This window comes from Clupea harengus, chromosome 12 (genome assembly GCF_900700415.2).
Source record: "Clupea harengus chromosome 12, Ch_v2.0.2, whole genome shotgun sequence".
Classification (NCBI taxonomy): domain Eukaryota; kingdom Metazoa; phylum Chordata; class Actinopteri; order Clupeiformes; family Clupeidae; genus Clupea; species Clupea harengus.
Genome location: NC_045163.1, coordinates 78,428 through 98,530, shown reverse-complemented (window position 1 = coordinate 98,530; position 20,103 = coordinate 78,428). Strand labels below are relative to the sequence as shown.

At 40.2% G+C, this 20,103-nt stretch overlaps 1 protein-coding gene across 7 annotated transcripts in view; it reads right to left on the bottom strand.

The window, feature by feature from the left end:
- LOC105902445 (transcription factor TFIIIB component B'' homolog) overlaps nucleotides 1-19,717 on the bottom strand; it is a 60,692-nt gene extending 40,975 nt beyond the window's left edge. For 3 of the 7 annotated variants that reach the window (XM_012830033.3, XM_031577958.2, XM_012830035.3), the window contains exons 1-6: nucleotides 18,917-19,715; nucleotides 18,020-18,249; nucleotides 10,774-11,512; nucleotides 4,035-4,150; nucleotides 3,837-3,905; nucleotides 154-354 (exon numbers count right to left, since the gene is read on the bottom strand). In XM_012830033.3, the coding sequence (XP_012685487.2) occupies nucleotides 154-354; nucleotides 3,837-3,905; nucleotides 4,035-4,150; nucleotides 10,774-11,512; nucleotides 18,020-18,243 (1,349 nt within the window). In that variant the 5' untranslated portion in view covers nucleotides 18,244-18,249; nucleotides 18,917-19,715. Of the gene's footprint in view, nucleotides 1-153; nucleotides 355-3,804; nucleotides 3,906-4,034; nucleotides 4,152-10,773; nucleotides 11,513-18,019; nucleotides 18,250-18,916 lie in introns of those variants that run through there. The other 4 variants (XM_031577960.2, XM_031577959.2, XM_012830034.3 and 1 more) reach the window with 4 other exon arrangements.
- Nucleotides 19,718-20,103: the final 386 nt, after the last annotated feature.

Sequence of the window (20,103 nt, the reverse complement as noted above, 5' to 3'; positions counted from 1 at the left end):
TTTGCCGTGTATGATAAATAAAAGTAATAAACCACTTCAGATTCTAATTTTTTTTTTGCTATTCTATTAAAAGTAACTAACAGAAATCACTGCTGGGGAACACAATAACAGATGTAAAAAGATTGCTTTATGTTACTGGAGGTAAATTCTGACCTCTCCTCATCGATGATCAGTGAGCCATCCTCTGCTACCTTCACCTGGGGTACCAACAGAGCTTCATTAGCTTCAGATTCGGACAAATCTGCCACATCTTCCTCGTGTTCCTGCTCGTGTTCGCCGACACTCTGGGACTGAATGTGCTGTTTTGGCTGTGCTGGGCTTTCCTCTGAGTGCTGTGCTGGTCTCTCCTCTGAGCTGCAGAGAAAAAGGAGAGATTCAGTCTCTTAGGTTGTTTTTAACACATGAGAACACATAATAACAAATTTACACATACATAGAAATACTTGTTGAAACTGCCAACAAAAGCGAATGTTTGTTGTTGGTTATAGACAATATTGCAGAAAAAATATCAAAAGTTTGGAACAACAGAAAATGAGGCATTGTCCAGATTAATATCCATCAAATGAGGGGCAAAATGACAGTTGACGACACTGACCAGGCTACAAAAAGTAATGAATGTATGACACGGAGTCATCCTGCTTACACCATAGTTGCAACCCTTGCGTTACCTTAATATGCGGATATCATTTCCACTTTCCGATTTGGATAGAGCCGACTTGTTTGTAGAACTACTTCTTCCTTTTTATTCTGTACCAAATATCCGTTAGCTTTACCAGCACCAAAGCACCTCCAGACAATCAAACTTTCCCCCATCGTGCTTAACAGATGGCTTCACACAGTCCTCTAAATCATTTTATTTGTATTGTGCGTCACAAACTTCAGGCTTCTAGACGGCGAGTGATCAGTTGCATTTTGGGACCAAATGAAGTGTGACTGATTCCTTCAAAGAGTATGAAGTATACAATTTAGATACAAAGGAATTAAAGAGATGGTCAAGTTAAATATTAAGATTGAGAGAAATAAATAAAAGTCATTGAAAAGAGAGAAATAGTGCTGATATGTTGATAGGGTAGTTGAGGTGGTTGCTAGGGTGTCACTATGGTAGACAATGTTGTTGCTATGTGTTGCTAAGGTAGTTGGGGTTGTTGCAACAACAGATTGATAGATGACTGAAGTGTGAGAGAGTGAATGAAACAGTTGAGTGAAAGAGAAAGAGATACAGAAAAGGACTAGATGGGAAGTTAGATATTAAGTAAGTAGAAATAAAGAAAAAAAGACAGACAGACAGATAGAACCATGGATGAAATGATGGCTGGAAAGAGAGAGAGTGAAGGAGAGAAAAAGATATATTAATGATATGGGGGAAGCTGGATATTAAGATAAAGAAAAAAGAAGTAAAACGATAGATAAATAGATAGAGAGAGAGTGATCGAAAGAGAGTGTGATTGAAACAGTGAGTGAAGACAGAGAGACAAAGAAATGGAATTGATGGGGAAGTTAGATATTAAGACAGAATGAGACAGACAGATGGATGAAGACAGACAGATGGATGAGGACAGACAGATGGATGAGACAGACAGAGAGGGAGAGAGACACAGAGTGGTGGTGCCACAAAATCTAATGCTGATGCTTCAGAGTATACTTCACATACTCAACTAGTCTAAAGTGTTATTGCTTCACGCTTCACATACTCAACTAGTCCAAAGTGTTATTGCTTCACATACTCAAGTAGTCCAAAGGCACCCAGTGTTATTGCTTCACGCTTCACATACTCAACTAGACCAAAGGCAGCCAGTGTTATTGCTTCACGCTTCACATACTCAACTAGACCAAAGTGGTATTGCTTCACGCTTCACATACTCAACTAGACCAAAGTGGTATTGCTTCACGCTTCACATACTCAACTAGACCAAAGTGGTATTGCTTCACGCTTCACACACTCAACTAGACCAAAGGCAGCCAGTGTTAATGCTTCACGTTTCACATACTCAACTAGACCAAAGGCAGCCAGTGTTATTGCTTCACGCTTCACACACTCAACTAGACCAAAGGCAGCCAGTGTTATTGCTTCACGCTTCACATACTCAACTAGACCAAAGGCAGCCAGTGTTATTGCTTCACGCTTCACACACTCAACTAGACCAAAGGCAGCCAGTGTTATTGCTTCACGCTTCACATACTCAACTAGACCAAAGGCAGCCAGTGTTATTGCTTCACGCTTCACACACTCAACTAGACCAAAGGCAGCCAGTGTTATTGCTTCACATACTCAACTAGACCAAAGTGTTATTGCTTCACACTTCACATACTCAACTAGTCCAAGGCAGCCAGTGTTATTGCTTCACGCTTCACATACTCAACTAGACCAAAGGCAGCCAGTGTTATTGCTTCACGCTTCACATACTCAACTAGACCAAAGGCAGCTGCTTCACGCTTCACATACTCAACTAGACCAAAGGCACCCAGTGTTATTGCTTCACGCTTCACATACTCAACTAGACCAAAGGCAGCCAGTGTTATTGCTTCACACTTCACATACTCAACTAGACCAAAGGCACCCAGTGTTATTGCTTCACGCTTCACATACTCAACTAATCAAGTGTTATTGCTTCACGCTTCACATACTCAACTAGACCAGTGTTATTGCTTCACGCTTCACATACTCAACTAGTCCAAAGGTGTTTCACATACTCAACTAGTCCAAAGTGTTATTGCTTCACGCTTCACGCTTCACATACTCAACTAGACCAAAGTGTTATTGCTTCACGCTTCACATACTCAAGTAGTCAGCCAGTGTTATTGCTTCACGCTTCACATACTCAACTAGACCAAAGTGTTATTGCTTCACCCTTCACATACTCAACTAGACCAAAGTGTTATTGCTTCACGCTTCACATACTCAACTAGTCCAAAGGCAGCCAGTGTTATTGCTTCACGCTTCACATACTCAACTAGACCAAAGTGTTATTGCTTCACGCTTCACATACTCAACTAGACCAGTGTTATTGCTTCACGCTTCACATACTCAACTAGACCAGTGTTATTGCTTCACGCTTCACATACTCAACTAGACCAAAGGCAGCCAGTGGTATTGCTTCCTTAAAGAGAATAATGGTTTTCCAGTGTGGCATCACGGTGGGCCAGCTAGCAGAGGGGTGTGGTGTTCGTGTGGAGGTCTGGCTGCCACACCACAAGATGGCTGCCAGTGGCACTACATCTCCCAGAATGCAGCAGCACCCAACCAGGTGTAGGTGCTTAAGGCACCTGATGGAAGGGGCATTTAAGACAGGTGGTGCCTGTTGTGAGGGGGCGAGCCACGAGAGCAGGAAGAGCCAGAAGGGAGAACAGAGAGCACTTGACGTGCGGGTGAAGCCGTTGTGGAAACGCTTGCTGAAGCGCTTGCTAAGCCGCATCCGGAAGGGGGAAGGCTAGCCCCAAGCCGGGAAGGACCTGGACGGAGGAACTTTAAGCTACAACTACAGTGGGTGGGATGTAAGTGAGGAGCAACTTTATGAAGCCTATGTTTTTGCCTTTGAAGAACTTTTATGTTTGCTTCCTGAAAGACTTTGTGTTTGTGAATAAACCTGATCCTCGTTTGAAAGCACTTTTGCCTGCTCTGTCCTGTTAATTACGCACTGCCCTACACCCAGCTCAGTGGTAAAGCCTCTCATGATACCACACCAGCTGTAATACTAATTTACATTGTTATCATTGTATCATTGTTCCAATGTTGTTGTTGTTGTTTCCAAAACAAGGGAGATTCTCAATCATTCCAAACTTTTGAACGGCAGTGTACCTGTTTACCTGAATTTACTATTTGTAAATGAACAACGTACACATGAGAAGAAACTGGTGACGAAATGGTGACCTCTTGGGGATTGGGGTTCTGGTCCTTTTCCTGACATCTGAGAGAATACAAACTCAATAGGTTAATGATAATGAAGGACATGCCTACAGTCTAGAATTTAAGTCAGTTAAAATACATATAATATTGTGTCAGTTATCATTCCGGGTGGGAACAAAAATGGCCATACTTCATAGGGTTGGTCTTTGGCAGATAGTAAATCAGCTCCCTCATGGTCATCCTGCTGTGATCCTTCAGTGTCTCACACTGGATCCTTTTGCTTTTTACCATGAAGGTCTTCTGGCTCTAGAGACCAAATGACAAAGATTTGGACGTAAACTTCAGAAATTGCCAGTTTTGGAGTATCATTTTACCTTTTGCTATTTATGTAAATACAATACATTTTTTTTTTATAATTTTTTAAATCAATGTCCTTAGTGCCATGGTCTAAATAGTATTTATGTGCATGTACATCTCCCTTAAAAAAAAACATAACTTTTGAAAGAACTTTAAGAAAAACGCCACAGCAGGAACATTTTATGTTCAGACCTAGACAAAATGAAGTGGATATTAGTCTTAAGTACACAATACTGATACACCCCACACTGGAGTGCACACCCAAGACATCACCCCACACCCAAGACATCACCCCACCCAAGACATCACCCCACCCAAGACATCACCCCACAACTGGAGCTACTTTGAACTCATTAGCCCACTGGAGGCTGTGAAAACACAGACTTCAAAAACTATTCTTTTTTGGCTTTTGCTTGTTTTTATTTTTTTCTTGTAGAAAGTAAAGACAAAGTGCAAATAAAGTTTTAAAAGTAACTCAAAATAGCAATCAAGCCTCAGCAAGTGCAAAATAACTGAAGAATAACTGGGCTGCAAGTGACATTCAAATTCAACATATGAAATAATTTTTTTACACAATCTTTTGTTTGAAGAATGCTAAGTGGAGGCGGTTAACTATTCAGAATGAACGAAAAGACAGGCTACTGTGATAATTCACTGATTTACTACATTGCACTTAACATAACTGAAATAGCGTTAGCAAGCATCCTCCCTGAGACGTTCTGTTTTCCAACATGCAAGCGTAAACCTTAATATAAGTTATAAATATATGTCTATGATAATTGCTGCTAGACCTCAATGTTCTTGTGCTCCCACAGCTCATTCTCTTTGAAATACTGAAAATGAATCTAAACTATCGAAATAGTGCTTCTTTAACTACTAATAATTGACCATCATTGAGAAAAGTGACAAAACTTTTCTGTTAGCCATATCTGATATGCAGCAGCTACTAAAGCTAGCTTCGTTTATTGTTTCCATGATAACAGGAATAATTCGCTTTTCTGTTGGCCATTTCTGATATGCAGCACATAAAGGTATGAGAAGGGAGGGCAAAGAAAACGGTGCATGGTCTTGGTCATGCATATTTCAAATTGTGTATATGTACAAAAATTGGTATATTTGAATGTGTATATTTGACTGCTATAAAAATATAGAAATCAGGTGTTTGATGGTTGTTTACATTTGTCTTCTCTGTCAGTAGTTTGATTTGTATGCTAGACTATTTACAGATTCTGCTCCATTCTTCTCAATGATGGTCAATTATTAGTAGTTAAAGAAGCACTATTTCAATATTTGAAAGTGAATGAGCTGTGGGAGCACAAGAACAGTGAGCGTCTAGCATCAATTATCATAGACATATACATGTATGTATATATGTCTATGGCGATTATAGCCTAACTATCGAGATTATAAGTAACATGGAAACAAAACTTTGTTTGGTACTCCTTGAATATAAAAACGACTCAGTGAAATCGGTTGAGAAATGTAAACGCTATAGTGTTTAGTGCTGCCACAGTAACCATAGAAACCAAAACAGCTGATTTTACCTGCAATTCTATTGTGTTTTAGTTTGTGGGGCATTAGTCATTGTAGTTTTTTTACCCATTTTCATTCATTCCTTCAAATAGCATTTTTATATTTGTCAGTTAACAAAATGTTTTTTCTCTGCTACTTTTTAAATGTAGTTTTCATTAACTAAATCCAAACCACGTCCAAACCACATTTTGTTATTGTTGACCAATAAGTGATTAAAAGGATTTAGGCCCCATGTCGTTTCTTAGCGCCATTGCTTTGATAATAATGATCATCTCGTTTGATTGTAGGCTATTCCTTTAGTAAAAAGAAGATAAAGGTTATGTTAGCTTCAAAATGACTTAGCTAGTAACAGTAACTTAAACCATGAATTTCCTCTGTCTTGTTTGACTCAAAATGCATGAAAAGGCACCCCACCCCATTGCTTTTTACTCAAACAATACATCGTCACACAGGCCAAACGATAATACCACGGGCCACCAGTGTATATATATTTTCACTTGTGATTTCAGACAAAATACAAATATGACATGCTTGCATACCCCCTTTTGTTTTATTTATACACAGGAAAATATGTTAAATTCCCTCCATATTGTGACACATGTCTATAGCAGGGACAACTCCCAAGATACACTTTTGAAAAGGCTTCACATGCATATCTCAGTGTCTGAATGATGCACTGCCTAATAATCTAAACATCTATCTCATTATACTATGGCATGCCACAGGCTATCTAGGGTAAGGGCTCCACTGTCCTTAGTCTACTCTTCACCTCTGACCTCTGCCTGCAGTACACTAACACCGTCTCTCTCTTCACCTCTGACCTCTGCCTGCAGTTCACTAACACCTTCTCTCTCTTCACCTCTGACCTCTGCAGTACACTAACACCGTCTCTCTCTTCACCTCTGACCTCTGCAGTACACTAACACCTTCTCTCTCTTCACCTCTGACCTCTTCACCTCTGACCTCTGCAGTACACTAACACCTTCTCTCTGTTCACCTCTGACCTCTGCAGTACACTAACACCTTCTCTCTCTTCACCTCTGACCTCTTCACCTCTGACCTCTGCAGTACACTAACACCTTCTCTCTGTTCACCTCTGACCTCTGCAGTACACTAACACCTTCTCTCTCTTCACCTCTGCCTGCAGTTCACCAACACCTTCTCTCTCTTCACCTCTGACCTCTGCCTGCAGTACACCAACACCTTCTCTCTCTTCACCTCTGACCTCTGCCTGCAGTACACCAACACCTTCTCTCTCTTCACCTCTGACCTCTGCCTGCAGTACACCAACACCTTCTCTCTCTTCACCTCTGACCTCTGCCTGCAGTACACCAACACCTTCTCTCTCTTCACCTCTGACCTCTGCCTGCAGTACACCAACACCTTCTCTCTGTTCACCTCTGACCTCTGCCTGCAGTTCACCAACACCTTCTCTCTCTTCACCTCTGACCTCTGCAGTACACCAACACCTTCTCTCTGTTCACCTCTGACCTCTTCACCTCTGACCTCTGCAGTACACCAACACCTTCTCTCTGTTCACCTCTGACCTCTGCCTGCAGTTCACCAACACCTTCTCTCTGTTAACCTCTGACCTCTGCCTGCAGTTCACCAACACCGTCTCTCTCTTCACCTCTGACCTCTGCAGTTCACCAACACCTTCACCTCTGACCTCTGCAGTTCACCAACACCGTCTCTCTCTTCACCTCTGCCTGCAGTACACCAACACCTTCTCTCTCTTCACCATCAGCTCATTTCCATTGCTTCTTCAGCTGCCTCCTCTCTCGAACCTGCCTTTCTATCTCAACCTGTTGTCTTGACTTGACCTTTCTTTTCCTTCCTAGCTTTCAGACAAACTCCATATATTCCCATCATGCCATGGTTATAGATGACCTCACCCATGAGATTCCATTCACTCTCTGCTGTACCCTTCCATCCAGATAATAGGGATATGCCTCAATGCTGTTGTTTAAAATGATTCTCTGATTTAATTTTTTTACTTCATGTTATTTTTTTTATACTTAATTTCTGAGTTGTTTAATGTCTTTTTTTATTTATTTTGTGTGTTTTGTTTTGGTTTGTTTATTTATTGTTCTTCTGTACTATGTAGCCTCAATCAGGGCATTGCTGCAAAAGAGCCCTGTGCTCAGTCAATTCTCCCTGAATAAACAATGATGATGATGATGATGATGATGCTTCCAAAACTCCATTCAATGACTTCAGAAGCCCCTGACCATCTAACTTTTGGTGTCTGTCCACATATGTTACCTTCCTAGTCTGCTTGATTTGTCCCTGCTGTTCACTAGCTGTATATCCACCATTCTCCACCATAATGAGTATCTGCTTAAAGCAGAGTCCCTGCACTCTCTCATCCAGGCCAGTGTTCATTTTGTTAACGAAATGTTTGACGTTGACGTCACGAAAACGGATCTTTGGAAATAAAAACTGACTAAAATCTTTTTTTACTTTCGTTGAAGAGACGAGACTGTTAGGTGGTGGACTAACGGACAATTCAAAATTGAATGAATTATTTTTTTCTAAACTTGCATGCACCTAGTGCAGTGCATCCTGTTAGATGTGTATCACATTCTCGCCACCTTCATTAACACACAAATGGTCAGCAAGACCCTTCCTGTCTGCTGATATTCACACCTTTTCATATATAGGTAGCCCAGCATGCACCCAACCAGACCACAGACACACCCATTATGCTAAGTTGTGTATTCTATTGACTAAAACTGAGATGTAACTTGTATACTGAGTGTGTTGTGTTGAAGACAGGATGCCATAGAGACACCGACCGCTACGACCGGTGAGAGAACGGAGCAAGGAGAATTGAGGAGACATCGCGGCCTGTGGAGACAAGGTCAACCAGAAGACAACCTACACTATGGATCAGACCTCCTAATCTCTCCTTCTCTCTCTCCATCGTAGCGTGTTGTGTGTGCTCGAGGTCTGGTACATAGAATAAACCGACATCATCATCAGACCGGCATTTCATCGAGTTCTTTGCTAGAATCACGCAACCGCAACTAACGTCAAAGCTAACATAGAGGTCTGTTATATAATAGTATAACAGTGGTGTTTTCACGGGAAATCTGTTTAGCTTTCCACCCAGACCAATGATATCTTTCAATCCTTAATATAATTGGTTGAATGTTGCCCGGTCCTGTATCCATCCTCCACTCCCTGAGATGCCCAGACATGCAAGTGACGACCTAACAAACGTTATATGATGGCTCAAGTTCAAGCACTCGGTACTGGAAAAAAAAAGAAGTATAGATATCTGGACACACTTTAATTATAACTTGACAGAAAGTAAACCACAATGCACCGCAATAACGGGAGAGAAACCATGTCGTTTCAAAATAGGGTGGAAGAACACAACAAACCTCAAGAGGCACCTGAAAGCGCACCACCCTGCAATTTATGCCTCTTTGAATTAGCTAGTAACCAACGTTAAGCCAACTTCAAAGGGGCAGTCGAGTGTATAGGGTGTCAACTTGGATAGTTAGCTAATAATTATTGATTGAAGCCTCCTGTTAGCCATGGCAAATAATCGCCAAAACTTTAAGCTAGCTAACGTTAGCTAACGATGAGGTAGCATAGCTACATTAAACTAGCTATCAATAGCTAGCTACTAAACTCATTGCAGAGTGGTATAAAGGACAGGCCACGCATGACATTAATCAAGAAAAAATAAATGAATATGTGATTAGTTTACATATCCTTGTCTATTTGGACAATTGTTATTATCATTGGCACCACTTTCCACTATCAAAACTAGCCGTCTAGCTAGATCTGTTGGTTATCAGATTGCACAGCAATTCATATGGAGGTTATGTGGTTGATTTAGCTCTAAGGCCAAGTAGGCATAGTAGCTTCATCACATCATTTGAATCTTCAAAATCTAGACTTGATATTCTCTTATATTTTAATGATAATACTGTTAATTAAGTATTGCCTTAAGATTATTATTTACATTTAATTAATTTAAATTCAGCTGTAGGCATATACTAGGAGATCTGTATCTAGAGACTAATTGTATCCACAATTTAAGTACTGCAAGCGAGACTATTATGCAGTTGTAGACGCAACACAAGGGGTCCCCGGGCCTGAGAAGGGAAGGAAAGGAGTTTAATGTGGCTATAAGATGGACTATTAAATGTGACTAAAACTAGACTAAAATGCTCTGAGTTTCCGTCGACGAAAACTAGACTAAAACTAAAAAGGATAAAAATGACTAAATGTAACTAAAACTAATATGCATTTTCGTCCAAAGACTAAGACTAAATCTAAAATAGCTGCCAAAATGAACACTGGTCCAGGCATTATTGTCTTCCCTGGTGGATCCTCAAGCCTTTCAGTGAAGTTCCCTTCTCCCAGCAACATTTAGTCTCTCCTTTCTCTGCGACCTGGCCATATCCATGTTCATCCCCTTTCTCGTGGTCAAAGTCATGCCAAAGTTCAAAGCCATGTGGTCTCCCTGTGAGTCATCTTCCACCCCTGCCCTTGCTGACTAAGTTTGTTGTTCTGTAGATCAGTTGGGTGCATCTACCTGGCTGTACTTGCCACAGATGCTGTTGCTAAAGGTTGTTAGCCCAAACTGGCTAACACTGATGGCTGCCTCCTGATGGCTGTCTTTCCAAGCGCTCACATGGTCTTTCCCTTGTTATCAGCTGCACTATTCACAGCACTCACTAGGTGCTCTAGACAAGAAATTAGTTATACAGAGGAAAAGATAGGTGTAAAGAAGTCCTCAGAATATAATACATACATAAATAAATACAAATTCAGCAATAATATACCAATAGTGTTTAGGGACATATTATTGCTGAATTATTTTATTTATTTGTTTGTTTATTTTTTTACTTTGGAACCACTGTTTAAAGTTGCTTACATTTTCAGAAATATCAGAAATCACCAAAGTGCATCAACCCCGGACTCCAGTGGGTTAACCTTAGAGACTTGAATAAACTATGAATAAAGCAGTGAAAATCCCCTACACAACGCACTTTAAGTAAACTTGACACACTACTCACCCGCTCCTTACAAACCTCTAGCTTCAGCATTTCACGCAGTTTTTGAGCTTTCCCCAGCCGGATTAGATCAGCAGGATCATTTAGGCCTCGCATAGCAGATAAAGATTTATTAGTCTGTTTGTATGAAGCTTTCTCTGGGGTAGGAGTTGGGTCTTGTTCTGAGGATGATCTTGGCTTAGAAACCTCTGAATCCTTCAAACTCTGCATACAAGAAAAGGGATCTGACTGTGGACTCGTAGTCTCTTTCAATGCAATCTCCTCCTCACTATTCGACTCCCCTTGTTCCTTCCCCTTGTTAAAAGAGTTTATATCTGGCTGTTGCTGAGCATGAGACTGGATGTCTTCGCTATGGTTTACTCTGGACTGTCTAGGAACAGCAGCAGGTCTCTGCCGACCCCTGGGCCTATGAGGAGCCTTGCCATCTGCCTTCACTGTTGAAGGAAGGGTCCCATCTGTGTTGATAGCGACTCTGCCATCTGCCTTCACCGGCACGCTGGCTGTTGAAGGAAGAGTCTCGTCTGTGTTGATAGAGACTTTGGGACGGATGGATTTGACTGATGTTGCAAGGTTACGTGGGGACAAAGTCCTTCTGTGAGGAGAGGTTGACTGGGGTCCGGTGGTTTCACTATCCATCTCTGTGGAGGCAGGCGAGTAATGTGGCTTGGACAGGCTGAGATTGGGTGCCATTTTCCTCCGTGGAGGTCCCGAAACTAGCTTACTGCTTTGGGATACATCATTCCTGTAAAGAAAAAAAAAATTCAAAAGGTAAATCACCACAACGTTGATCATGTTCAACTGAATATTCACATCACAGATACTGTACTAAAAATAAGACATGCATTTATTATAAGCAAATTGTATGGCACCCCAAATCTCGTGTTTTACTACCTGCCTGAACAGGGAGCAAAAATACAGATTTTTATTTTCTGTTCCTACTCTCCTTACCCCTGTAACAGTAACCCTATGAGCACAGTGTATAGCCACTAAACTGGTTTGGTATGTTTCATGTATGTCTGTATATATATCATGTAGATCTACCAAATGCATGCTGTGTAACACTGGTTGTTTCCCTTCCCCTTCTGCCACACAACCCTACCCCCACCCCCCCCCCTTCCTATATCCACCTGGCCGACCTCAAGCAGATGGGTCCCCACTTATGTGCCGTGGTTCTGCTTAAGGTTCCTTCCTAACTAACAGGGAGTTTTTCCTTGCCCTTGCTGCCATTGTGCTTGCACTAAGGGGGTCCAGGCTCTGGGCTCTGTAAAGCACCTTGAGACAATTGTATTGTTATGGCGCTATATAAATAACATTGAATTGAATTAATAAGTTAAACTTCCCATACATGTAAAAACTTAATGCAAAAATAGGTACTTCAATAAAGTAACATAACTAATTTCCCACAAATGTAATAAATTATTACAATAATAATGAAGTTATATATAAGAAATTAGTACACTAATAATTACATTTGTGGGAAATTGGTTATTACATTTGTGGCAGACAAATTATCTGAATTTCTTCATGAAAATCCATGGCATGACCTTCGAGGGTGTAGGTGATTTGGCATGGAGTGACTCATACATATTGACTGACATCAGCAAACAGATTTATCGGTCGAGCTCTACTGTTGGTAAATATATAGAGAAAACTGTTACAAATGTCACAAATATATTAATGTTCTACCTCAAAAAGAACCCCTCAGAAAACAGAAATGTGTCAAATCTCAAAAAAAATTGGTCATGACTGTGTCATTAGAAGGCGAGAAAACGGCCCTATATCCTATAAACAAAAACACGTTTGGGTTGTTTTCACTGACCAAGGACATACAAGACGGCACAGTCACGCTTCTTGGCCCATCGTTTCATCTTGCAAACATAAGTTCCAGACTGTAATCACAGCGAAAATTGAGCTGGGAGCAACAGGTGGACGGAGCTAGGCTAGATATTACAGGTACGAATCTTCCCTGGCCTCACAATTCGAAAGGTAACAATTCTGAACTGAACAATTACTGATTACAATGCATCTCGGCCTTCATGTTTTTCATTCATATATACAAGCACTCAGATTTGAGCTCTATTTTCCATTCAACTTTTTATTAAACAGCTGTTTACATTACATAATAAGTCTTTTTTCGAAGAAGATTACCCAGCAGTTGGCTTATGTCTTACTACTATATTTTGTAGCCTACTGCATTGTAAAGACAACTTCTATAAAAATGTTCACAATGTTTCACATTAAAACCAATTTGGCCAACAGGATAATTCAGGTACTGTACCATAAAACAAAAACAGTTCTCTCTTGTAAGATCAAACATTATTATCCATATCACAAGGTAATAAACAGAAATTCATATGAAGGCCTATCTGAATGAAGGGGGGGGGTCCCCACTCCCCTTTGCCCTTCTCAAACATGTTAATTAAATGGTTGCGATTCCCAGTGCATTGTGATTCCATTTGTCAGAAACGATTGTTTATGGTACTAGGTCACCAAGGGATCGATTAACGAACAGAGTGTTTCACTCAGGCTGGTACAACAACCTCACTCATCAGTCCTAAAGCTAGAAGTTATCAAACACAAAAATAAAGTTTGAAAAATAGATTTTGTACACTTTGAGGGTACTAGTAGGATGTATGAACACATACATACACTAACATATATGCATGCATATAAATAACTTAACAACAACTGCACCCATCATCGTCACTCCCCCTTAGTTCATCAGTTAAGTGCACCAAATTAGATCACATATTTTGTGTTTTACTTTTAATAATTTGTAAATAAATTATTCTGATTATATGCTGGTCTTTTTAAAGTTGCACAAGAATGAATGCTACCAACCTCTACTCTTCAGAATTCCCAAACTTTTGACCCTTGTGAGCTATTGATATGGTCATTTTGGTCTTGGCTATTGAATAAATTATGAATGAAAGTTATATTTTATGAGACTGATCTTAATTTTGACCACTACGGTAGGTGCCACACTTTGTCCAACACCCCCATTTGTTGTGTTGAGTAATCATGCCAGTCCAATTGGTATATTGGTGCTGTTGTCAGAATTGTGCCAAAATTAACTTGGTGGCTCTCGTTACGAGAGTATTATTATTTATGCACAATTGCCCCCACATTTATTTGGCACCCGTTCCCAAGGTAACGGCCTTACATTAATTGGTGGCGTCCATGTGAGGATGTGCCTATTGTACCTACAGGATGATTACTGTGGCTTGAAAGTTGTTCATCCAGGCGTCTGCATGGGCCACCCAACAGGTCTGTCATTTCTGTATAATGACCGCTGCGAAAAATGAAATGACCGCTGTTCTTCTAATTCACATCTTTCAAATCATTCCGCAAGTAGTCTGGTCATTTAACGTAACAGAAATAATTGTAACTTGAAGTCAGCAAGTAATGGGTTGCTACACAACACCTGAAACTTTAAACTTTAAAGTCTGCTTCACCCAAAGTGCCTTACTGCCTTCATGTTGGTGAAATCGTAATTTAAGTCTAAGGGGAGGATACGCAGAGGCTGAAGAGGGCGTAGCTGCACGCTTCAATTTATTTTATTTATTTTTTTTAAACATTTTTAACTTGCGCACATGGGAGAATTGGGCCCTATGTGCAGATTAGCCCGTTTCTGGTAAATGAGCGAGCGTGTGTGTGTGCGTGCGTGTGCGTGTGCGTGTGCGTGTGTGTGTGCGTGTGTGCGTGTGTGTGTGTTACTTATGAACTTATGCCACAAGATTGTGTACTGTCTGGAGATGAGTCGGGTAGCGGAGCCCTAAAGATTGTCTACTGTCTGGAGATGAATCAGGTAGCTGAGCCCTAAAGATTGTCTGGAGATGAATCGGGTAGTGGAGATTGTCTACTGCATGGAGATGGATCGGGTAGGGGAGCACTAAAGGCTAACTTACTTACTGCTGCTGCTGAAAGACGGGGCCGTCTCTTAAGCTACGAATTAAAGCCACACACTGAAAATGATACACTTCCTCTCTTAATATATATCAATAGTATAATAATGGCAATATAGCCTCAGGTGTATTCAATTAAGATAAGATAATCAATTAATGGCGTCTCTGCGGACACGCACACAATTCACTTTCTGCACACAAGCTGAAGATAGATTAACACCAAAACATACATTTATAAAAGTGACAAAATACACCAAAATCCCCAAATCTCTTGGTCTCCAGCAAACAACAGAAATAGTTAAAAAGTGAATAAAGTCTGTGACGAAGGAGGAGCTAGAAGCCACAGCTCAGAGCAACCACCAATCGCACCAATCCCAAACAACCACCCACTCACAGCAGGAGTGCAATTAGATAAGCCCAAACACGTGATCAATTAGACTAGCTCAAAACACGTGATCAATTACATGAGCCCAAACACGTAATCAATGACATGAGCCCAAACACGTGATCAATTAGATGAGCTCAAACACGTAATCAATGACATGAGCTCAAACACGTGATCAATTAGATGAGCTCAAACACGTGATCAATTAGATGAGCTCAAACACGTGATCAATTAGATGAGCTCAAACACGTGATCAATTACATGAGCTCAAACACGTGATCACCTGCATGTGCACTCTAACTTCCTTGCATCCCTTTACTTGGCCTGTAAAGCGGTCCTATCTGTCTTCAGACAATAAATACCATAATTCAAGAATAATGGAAAGAGTATATATACGTTATTACTAGTGCTGTCAAACGATTAAAATATTTAATCGCATTTATGTCATAGTTAACTCAAAATTAATCGCGATTAATCGCAATTTTTATCTATTCTAAATGTCCCTTCGTTTATGTATTTTTTCCATCATTTTATTTTTTATTTGAATGCCCTTATCAACATAGAAAAGTGGATTGGCTTGCTTTATGCAAATGTTTTATTTTATTGAAAACCAACATTGCCAAACAGGGTGGTACAAAATTAAATTATAAAGTGCACATTTCAGGTAAACAAGGACTCAGCCTATAGTGCAGTTCAACCATGGCTTAATATTTTCTTTTTTCCAAGTTTGCTGGGAACATAGCAGTTAGGCCTCTTATTTCAGAAACAATGAACTGTAACAGTTAGGTTACCAATAAAAGGTAAGCCTACTACTTCTTTGCTTTCAGCCAGCTGCCTGTTGCCATTTTCAGACAACAGTGAAGCTCGCTTCTTTTGCACAACACAACTTTTAAAAGTAAACTTTCCATTCTGAAGCTTTTTATCATCCATTTCGGCATATCGCGCTCACCATTCACTCAAACCGTAACGTTAGCCTACTACACAGTTTGCGAGGCCAAAAAGAATGTTAATCTTAAAAAAAAAAAAAATCTTGCGATAAAAAAATTAACGGCGTTAAAATGTGTTTGCGTTAACGCCGTTATTAACGCGTTAAACTGACAGCACTAGTTATTACTATATTTTGTGAAGTTAGGCTATTGCTTTGTGTTTGTGTAAGCGAAGGAGAGAATTATTGTGTTTGACAGTAGCACAAACTCTTGTAGCCGAAGCTATATAGCAGCTAGGCTCACAATGCTAATGCTTCAGAAAGGTTGAATCGTCAGGTCAGCAAATATTTGTGTATGCTAAAAGGTTAGCATCATGTTTTTGTTATTAATATACACCTTGGATTTACTGACAGTGAATAATCTTTTGTGAAGCAAGGCTCTATTCGTGACACTGTCATGCTAAATAATCTGAAAGTGCATTACAAAAAAAGTAGCCTATCCTTATGATTCTTAAAACCCGCCTTAAATGAACCCCCGTTAGTGATACACAGGTCCATTCGTATGAAACCGTGAGATGTAGAATGTAGGCTATTTGAAAGGTAAACAGGCTAATGACCCAAACACAAATATTAATGCAGGCTAAGGTCACGTAGGCTACACACACTGATGAAGAATATGACTATGATATACATGGTCATTTGCATATAGAGCAGGGAAGTGAGATCCAGCAGGACAGTCAGATCCAATCACAAGTGGTCACTCAAGAGGCACGGGGAGATGCCTTTTAATGCCATGCCATTGGGACACAAAACAGAACTGAATAAGTACTTGTTATTTTCAACACCCACACTACAAAATAAAATATTGCTCAACAGGATTCAGACAACAACTTTTAATCATTCCAAGACCTATTGCAGATAGTAGGGAACGCAACACAAATAAGGTGTTTTCGTGTATGATACATTTTAATTTCTAAATTACACACATCAAGACAACATTAATTCCTAATAAAATAAAACAATTGTAACAATATACTGTAATCAAGTTATGTGAATGCGGTCTCCCTCAGGTGACTGATGTTTTTGCTTAACCCTCGACGAACGACGGAGCAATGAAACATCTTGTACCTTTACCTTTTCCCTTCCTTCCTATCTTCCTTTCATTATGCCCAGGGTTTCCCCAAAGTGGGGTGTGCGGACTGTCTCAAGGAGGTGCGCGGGACACAGAATTGTATATTGTTTTGTATATATATTTTTTTTATTCATCAAAATGAACTATTCTAAGTCAAGTTCAGAATGCTTGACTGGGGCAAATAGATTACACATGATCCCACTTTCCGACAACACTGCCGTGCCGCATTGATACAATGTCTGAACACATCATCTCTAGTCCGAGTCCATCACGTGAAAAGCAGCGAGTTCTAATCTCTGCAAGTCAATGAGTCAACAGATGTTGCAAACCTATCTAATCTATTGGTCTACCTCCATCACCAAGACACTGTTCATCACTGTACATTTTTTTGTTCCGTCACCCCTATCCTACCTGTACAATAGGTGAAGACATCTTCAATTTAATCGACAACTTTATGCAGGACACTGGAATCGAATAGACATGTTGCGTGGGAGTATGCACTGCCGGGGCAATACAATGACGGGACTCAAAGCTCATAACTTATGTAAACAAGGTCTGTCCATTCATAGGGAGATTTTCACAGCTAAAAATATACAAGATGACCTACTCTCTGTCCTGAATGATTCAATCAACTTCATAAAACACAGAATTAAATATGAATCACGAACACACACACAAACACACACACGACAGGCAAACTATTTACACACACAACTTAACACATAGAAGTGCATAACCCACTGAATTACTGTCCATTCTGAACATATTATGATGCACCTAGAGACTGAAGCAGGCCGACCTAGAAGCTGTCAAATGAAATCTATGAAAATAATCAGTGGTATTGCCAAAAGCATAGTAAATATTTGCAAATAATCTGTGTTATTTACAAAACAATGACTCACTGGCAAGAAGCAGCCATCTCGAGCTCCGGCTTCTGTGTACTTGTCTTGCATGCTTCAGCAGGAGTAAACAAAGGCTGCTCTGGTGCTGGTTCAGTCAGTTCTGAGCCTACAGACGCATGGGGAGAGAAGTCCTGGTTCTTCTTAGATGTGTCCTGGGAAGTTATTGTTGGTCGGCTGACAGGCCGCACATTTGGCCGTACACTGATCCTGGATCTGCGAATCATTGTAGCCTATAGGGTGGGGGACAAAACATTCTGATTAGCGAAATAATTTTCCGGTCTTTTTTTATTTAAAAAAAAAATGATCTTAGTCTGCTAGGCACATTGCGGTAATTCAATAAAATAATCACATGAACAAACATCTACAGAGCAACCCAGCCATAAAACTTGAAAAGTCATGCCTACTTCCACTAACAAGCCACACAAATCTTAGGAAATCCCATACTGCACACACATTTTTGACAGCTCAACAAAATACATCAACATAAGTCCCCGAAATACAAACACTTGCTTGTAAGGCTAATGCATCACGCTCAATTATCATGCTGTGGGTTAGTTGGTTTAGCTAGGTAGCTGGCTAGCTAAAACTACCAGACAGGAAGACTGGAATAACTCATGTTATGCATCACAAATGAAGTGTTCATATGACATGTACCGAGTGCATTGTCTGATAAGAAGTCGAAGACAATCTCATTGTCTGCATAAGCAAATTAAATTAAATGTGTAACAAATCAAATAAACAGAAAACTAAACACGTTAGCAGGCTATGTGAACCAGCTAACGTTAGATCATGCGTGCCTAAAAGTTAAGCAGTTATCATAGGTTCCTACGGCAGGTACGGAGATGTTTCTAGGTCAATCCACTCAGCAAGAATAGAAAAAAACAAATAACAACTCACCCTGGCGTTTGCATAAGATACTTACTAAATCTAACGTTACGCTTGATAGCCCAGAGACTAATAGTTACAGTCAAAGCACGCCCAAACACCGACCAGTTTCCAGCAAGAAGGTCTGGCTGATTACTGGAGATGCAAGCAGCGTGAAATTAGCCTAAATACATGTCATTTCCGGTCACGATATCTGAATGGGAGACGGTAAAAATTCAGAGTACAAGTTTCATCCATATAGCGGTAAAGCAGTCTGACCTTTAATGCTCTAAAAACGTATGTGTAGACGTAACACATCGCCCCACTGCACCAATAGCGCTGTTAGCCTAAAGCTTTATTTCTATGCCTTAGTGTAGCACATCAAACTGCACCAATTTCGCAATTGTTCAGAGAAATATGTCACCATAACACGAAACGCATTCCTCCTTTCTTACGGCACTAAAGCCCAGAGGCTCAGACATTTGAAATCTCGAAGGGAAGCATCATGCGTGCACCGTTCGCTTCTATAATACACTACCACATTTGAAAGATGTGCACACAAAGAATGAAGAGCTCAATAAAAAGAAGAGATTGATTCAAATTCGTCCCGTCAACGTCGACATTTTTGGCCCTCTCTTGGAGGGAAGCATTAATGCATAGCAGTTTCAGAATACACTACCACACCTGAAAGATGTACAGACAAATATGGACACAATAGTTAAATCACTGACCACTGACCATTTATTTCAGTCAAGGTCGCTTGACTGGTTACATGTGCACACGAAATACATAAAAAAAAAAAAAAAAAAGATTCATATGTGACATTTTTAAACATTTGCTTAATATATCAGCACCCTCATAACATCAAAGACATTTTCTGTATATTTGTACAAGCAAACATAGCCTACTCATAGCCTGCTCTAGCTCTAGTATTCATGAAGTTATCATAATAGTTTATCTAACATTTAGCCAATTTGACATCTAATACACATGAATTGAATAACCTGAAAAGATTTTCAACTTCATTCAGTCTGGAAAGGACAAAAAAACATTCCTTCAATCTTGAGTGGTTCAAGAGAAAAACATTGCACTGCTGGTGTTACTGATGGAAATCATAATCACTAAGCCAATGACCCCTGCTGTGTGAAAAAGAAATGTTGAAGACATTAACACGCAATACCATGGAGCAACAGAGGTTAAATGCACTTGCTATGCTATCA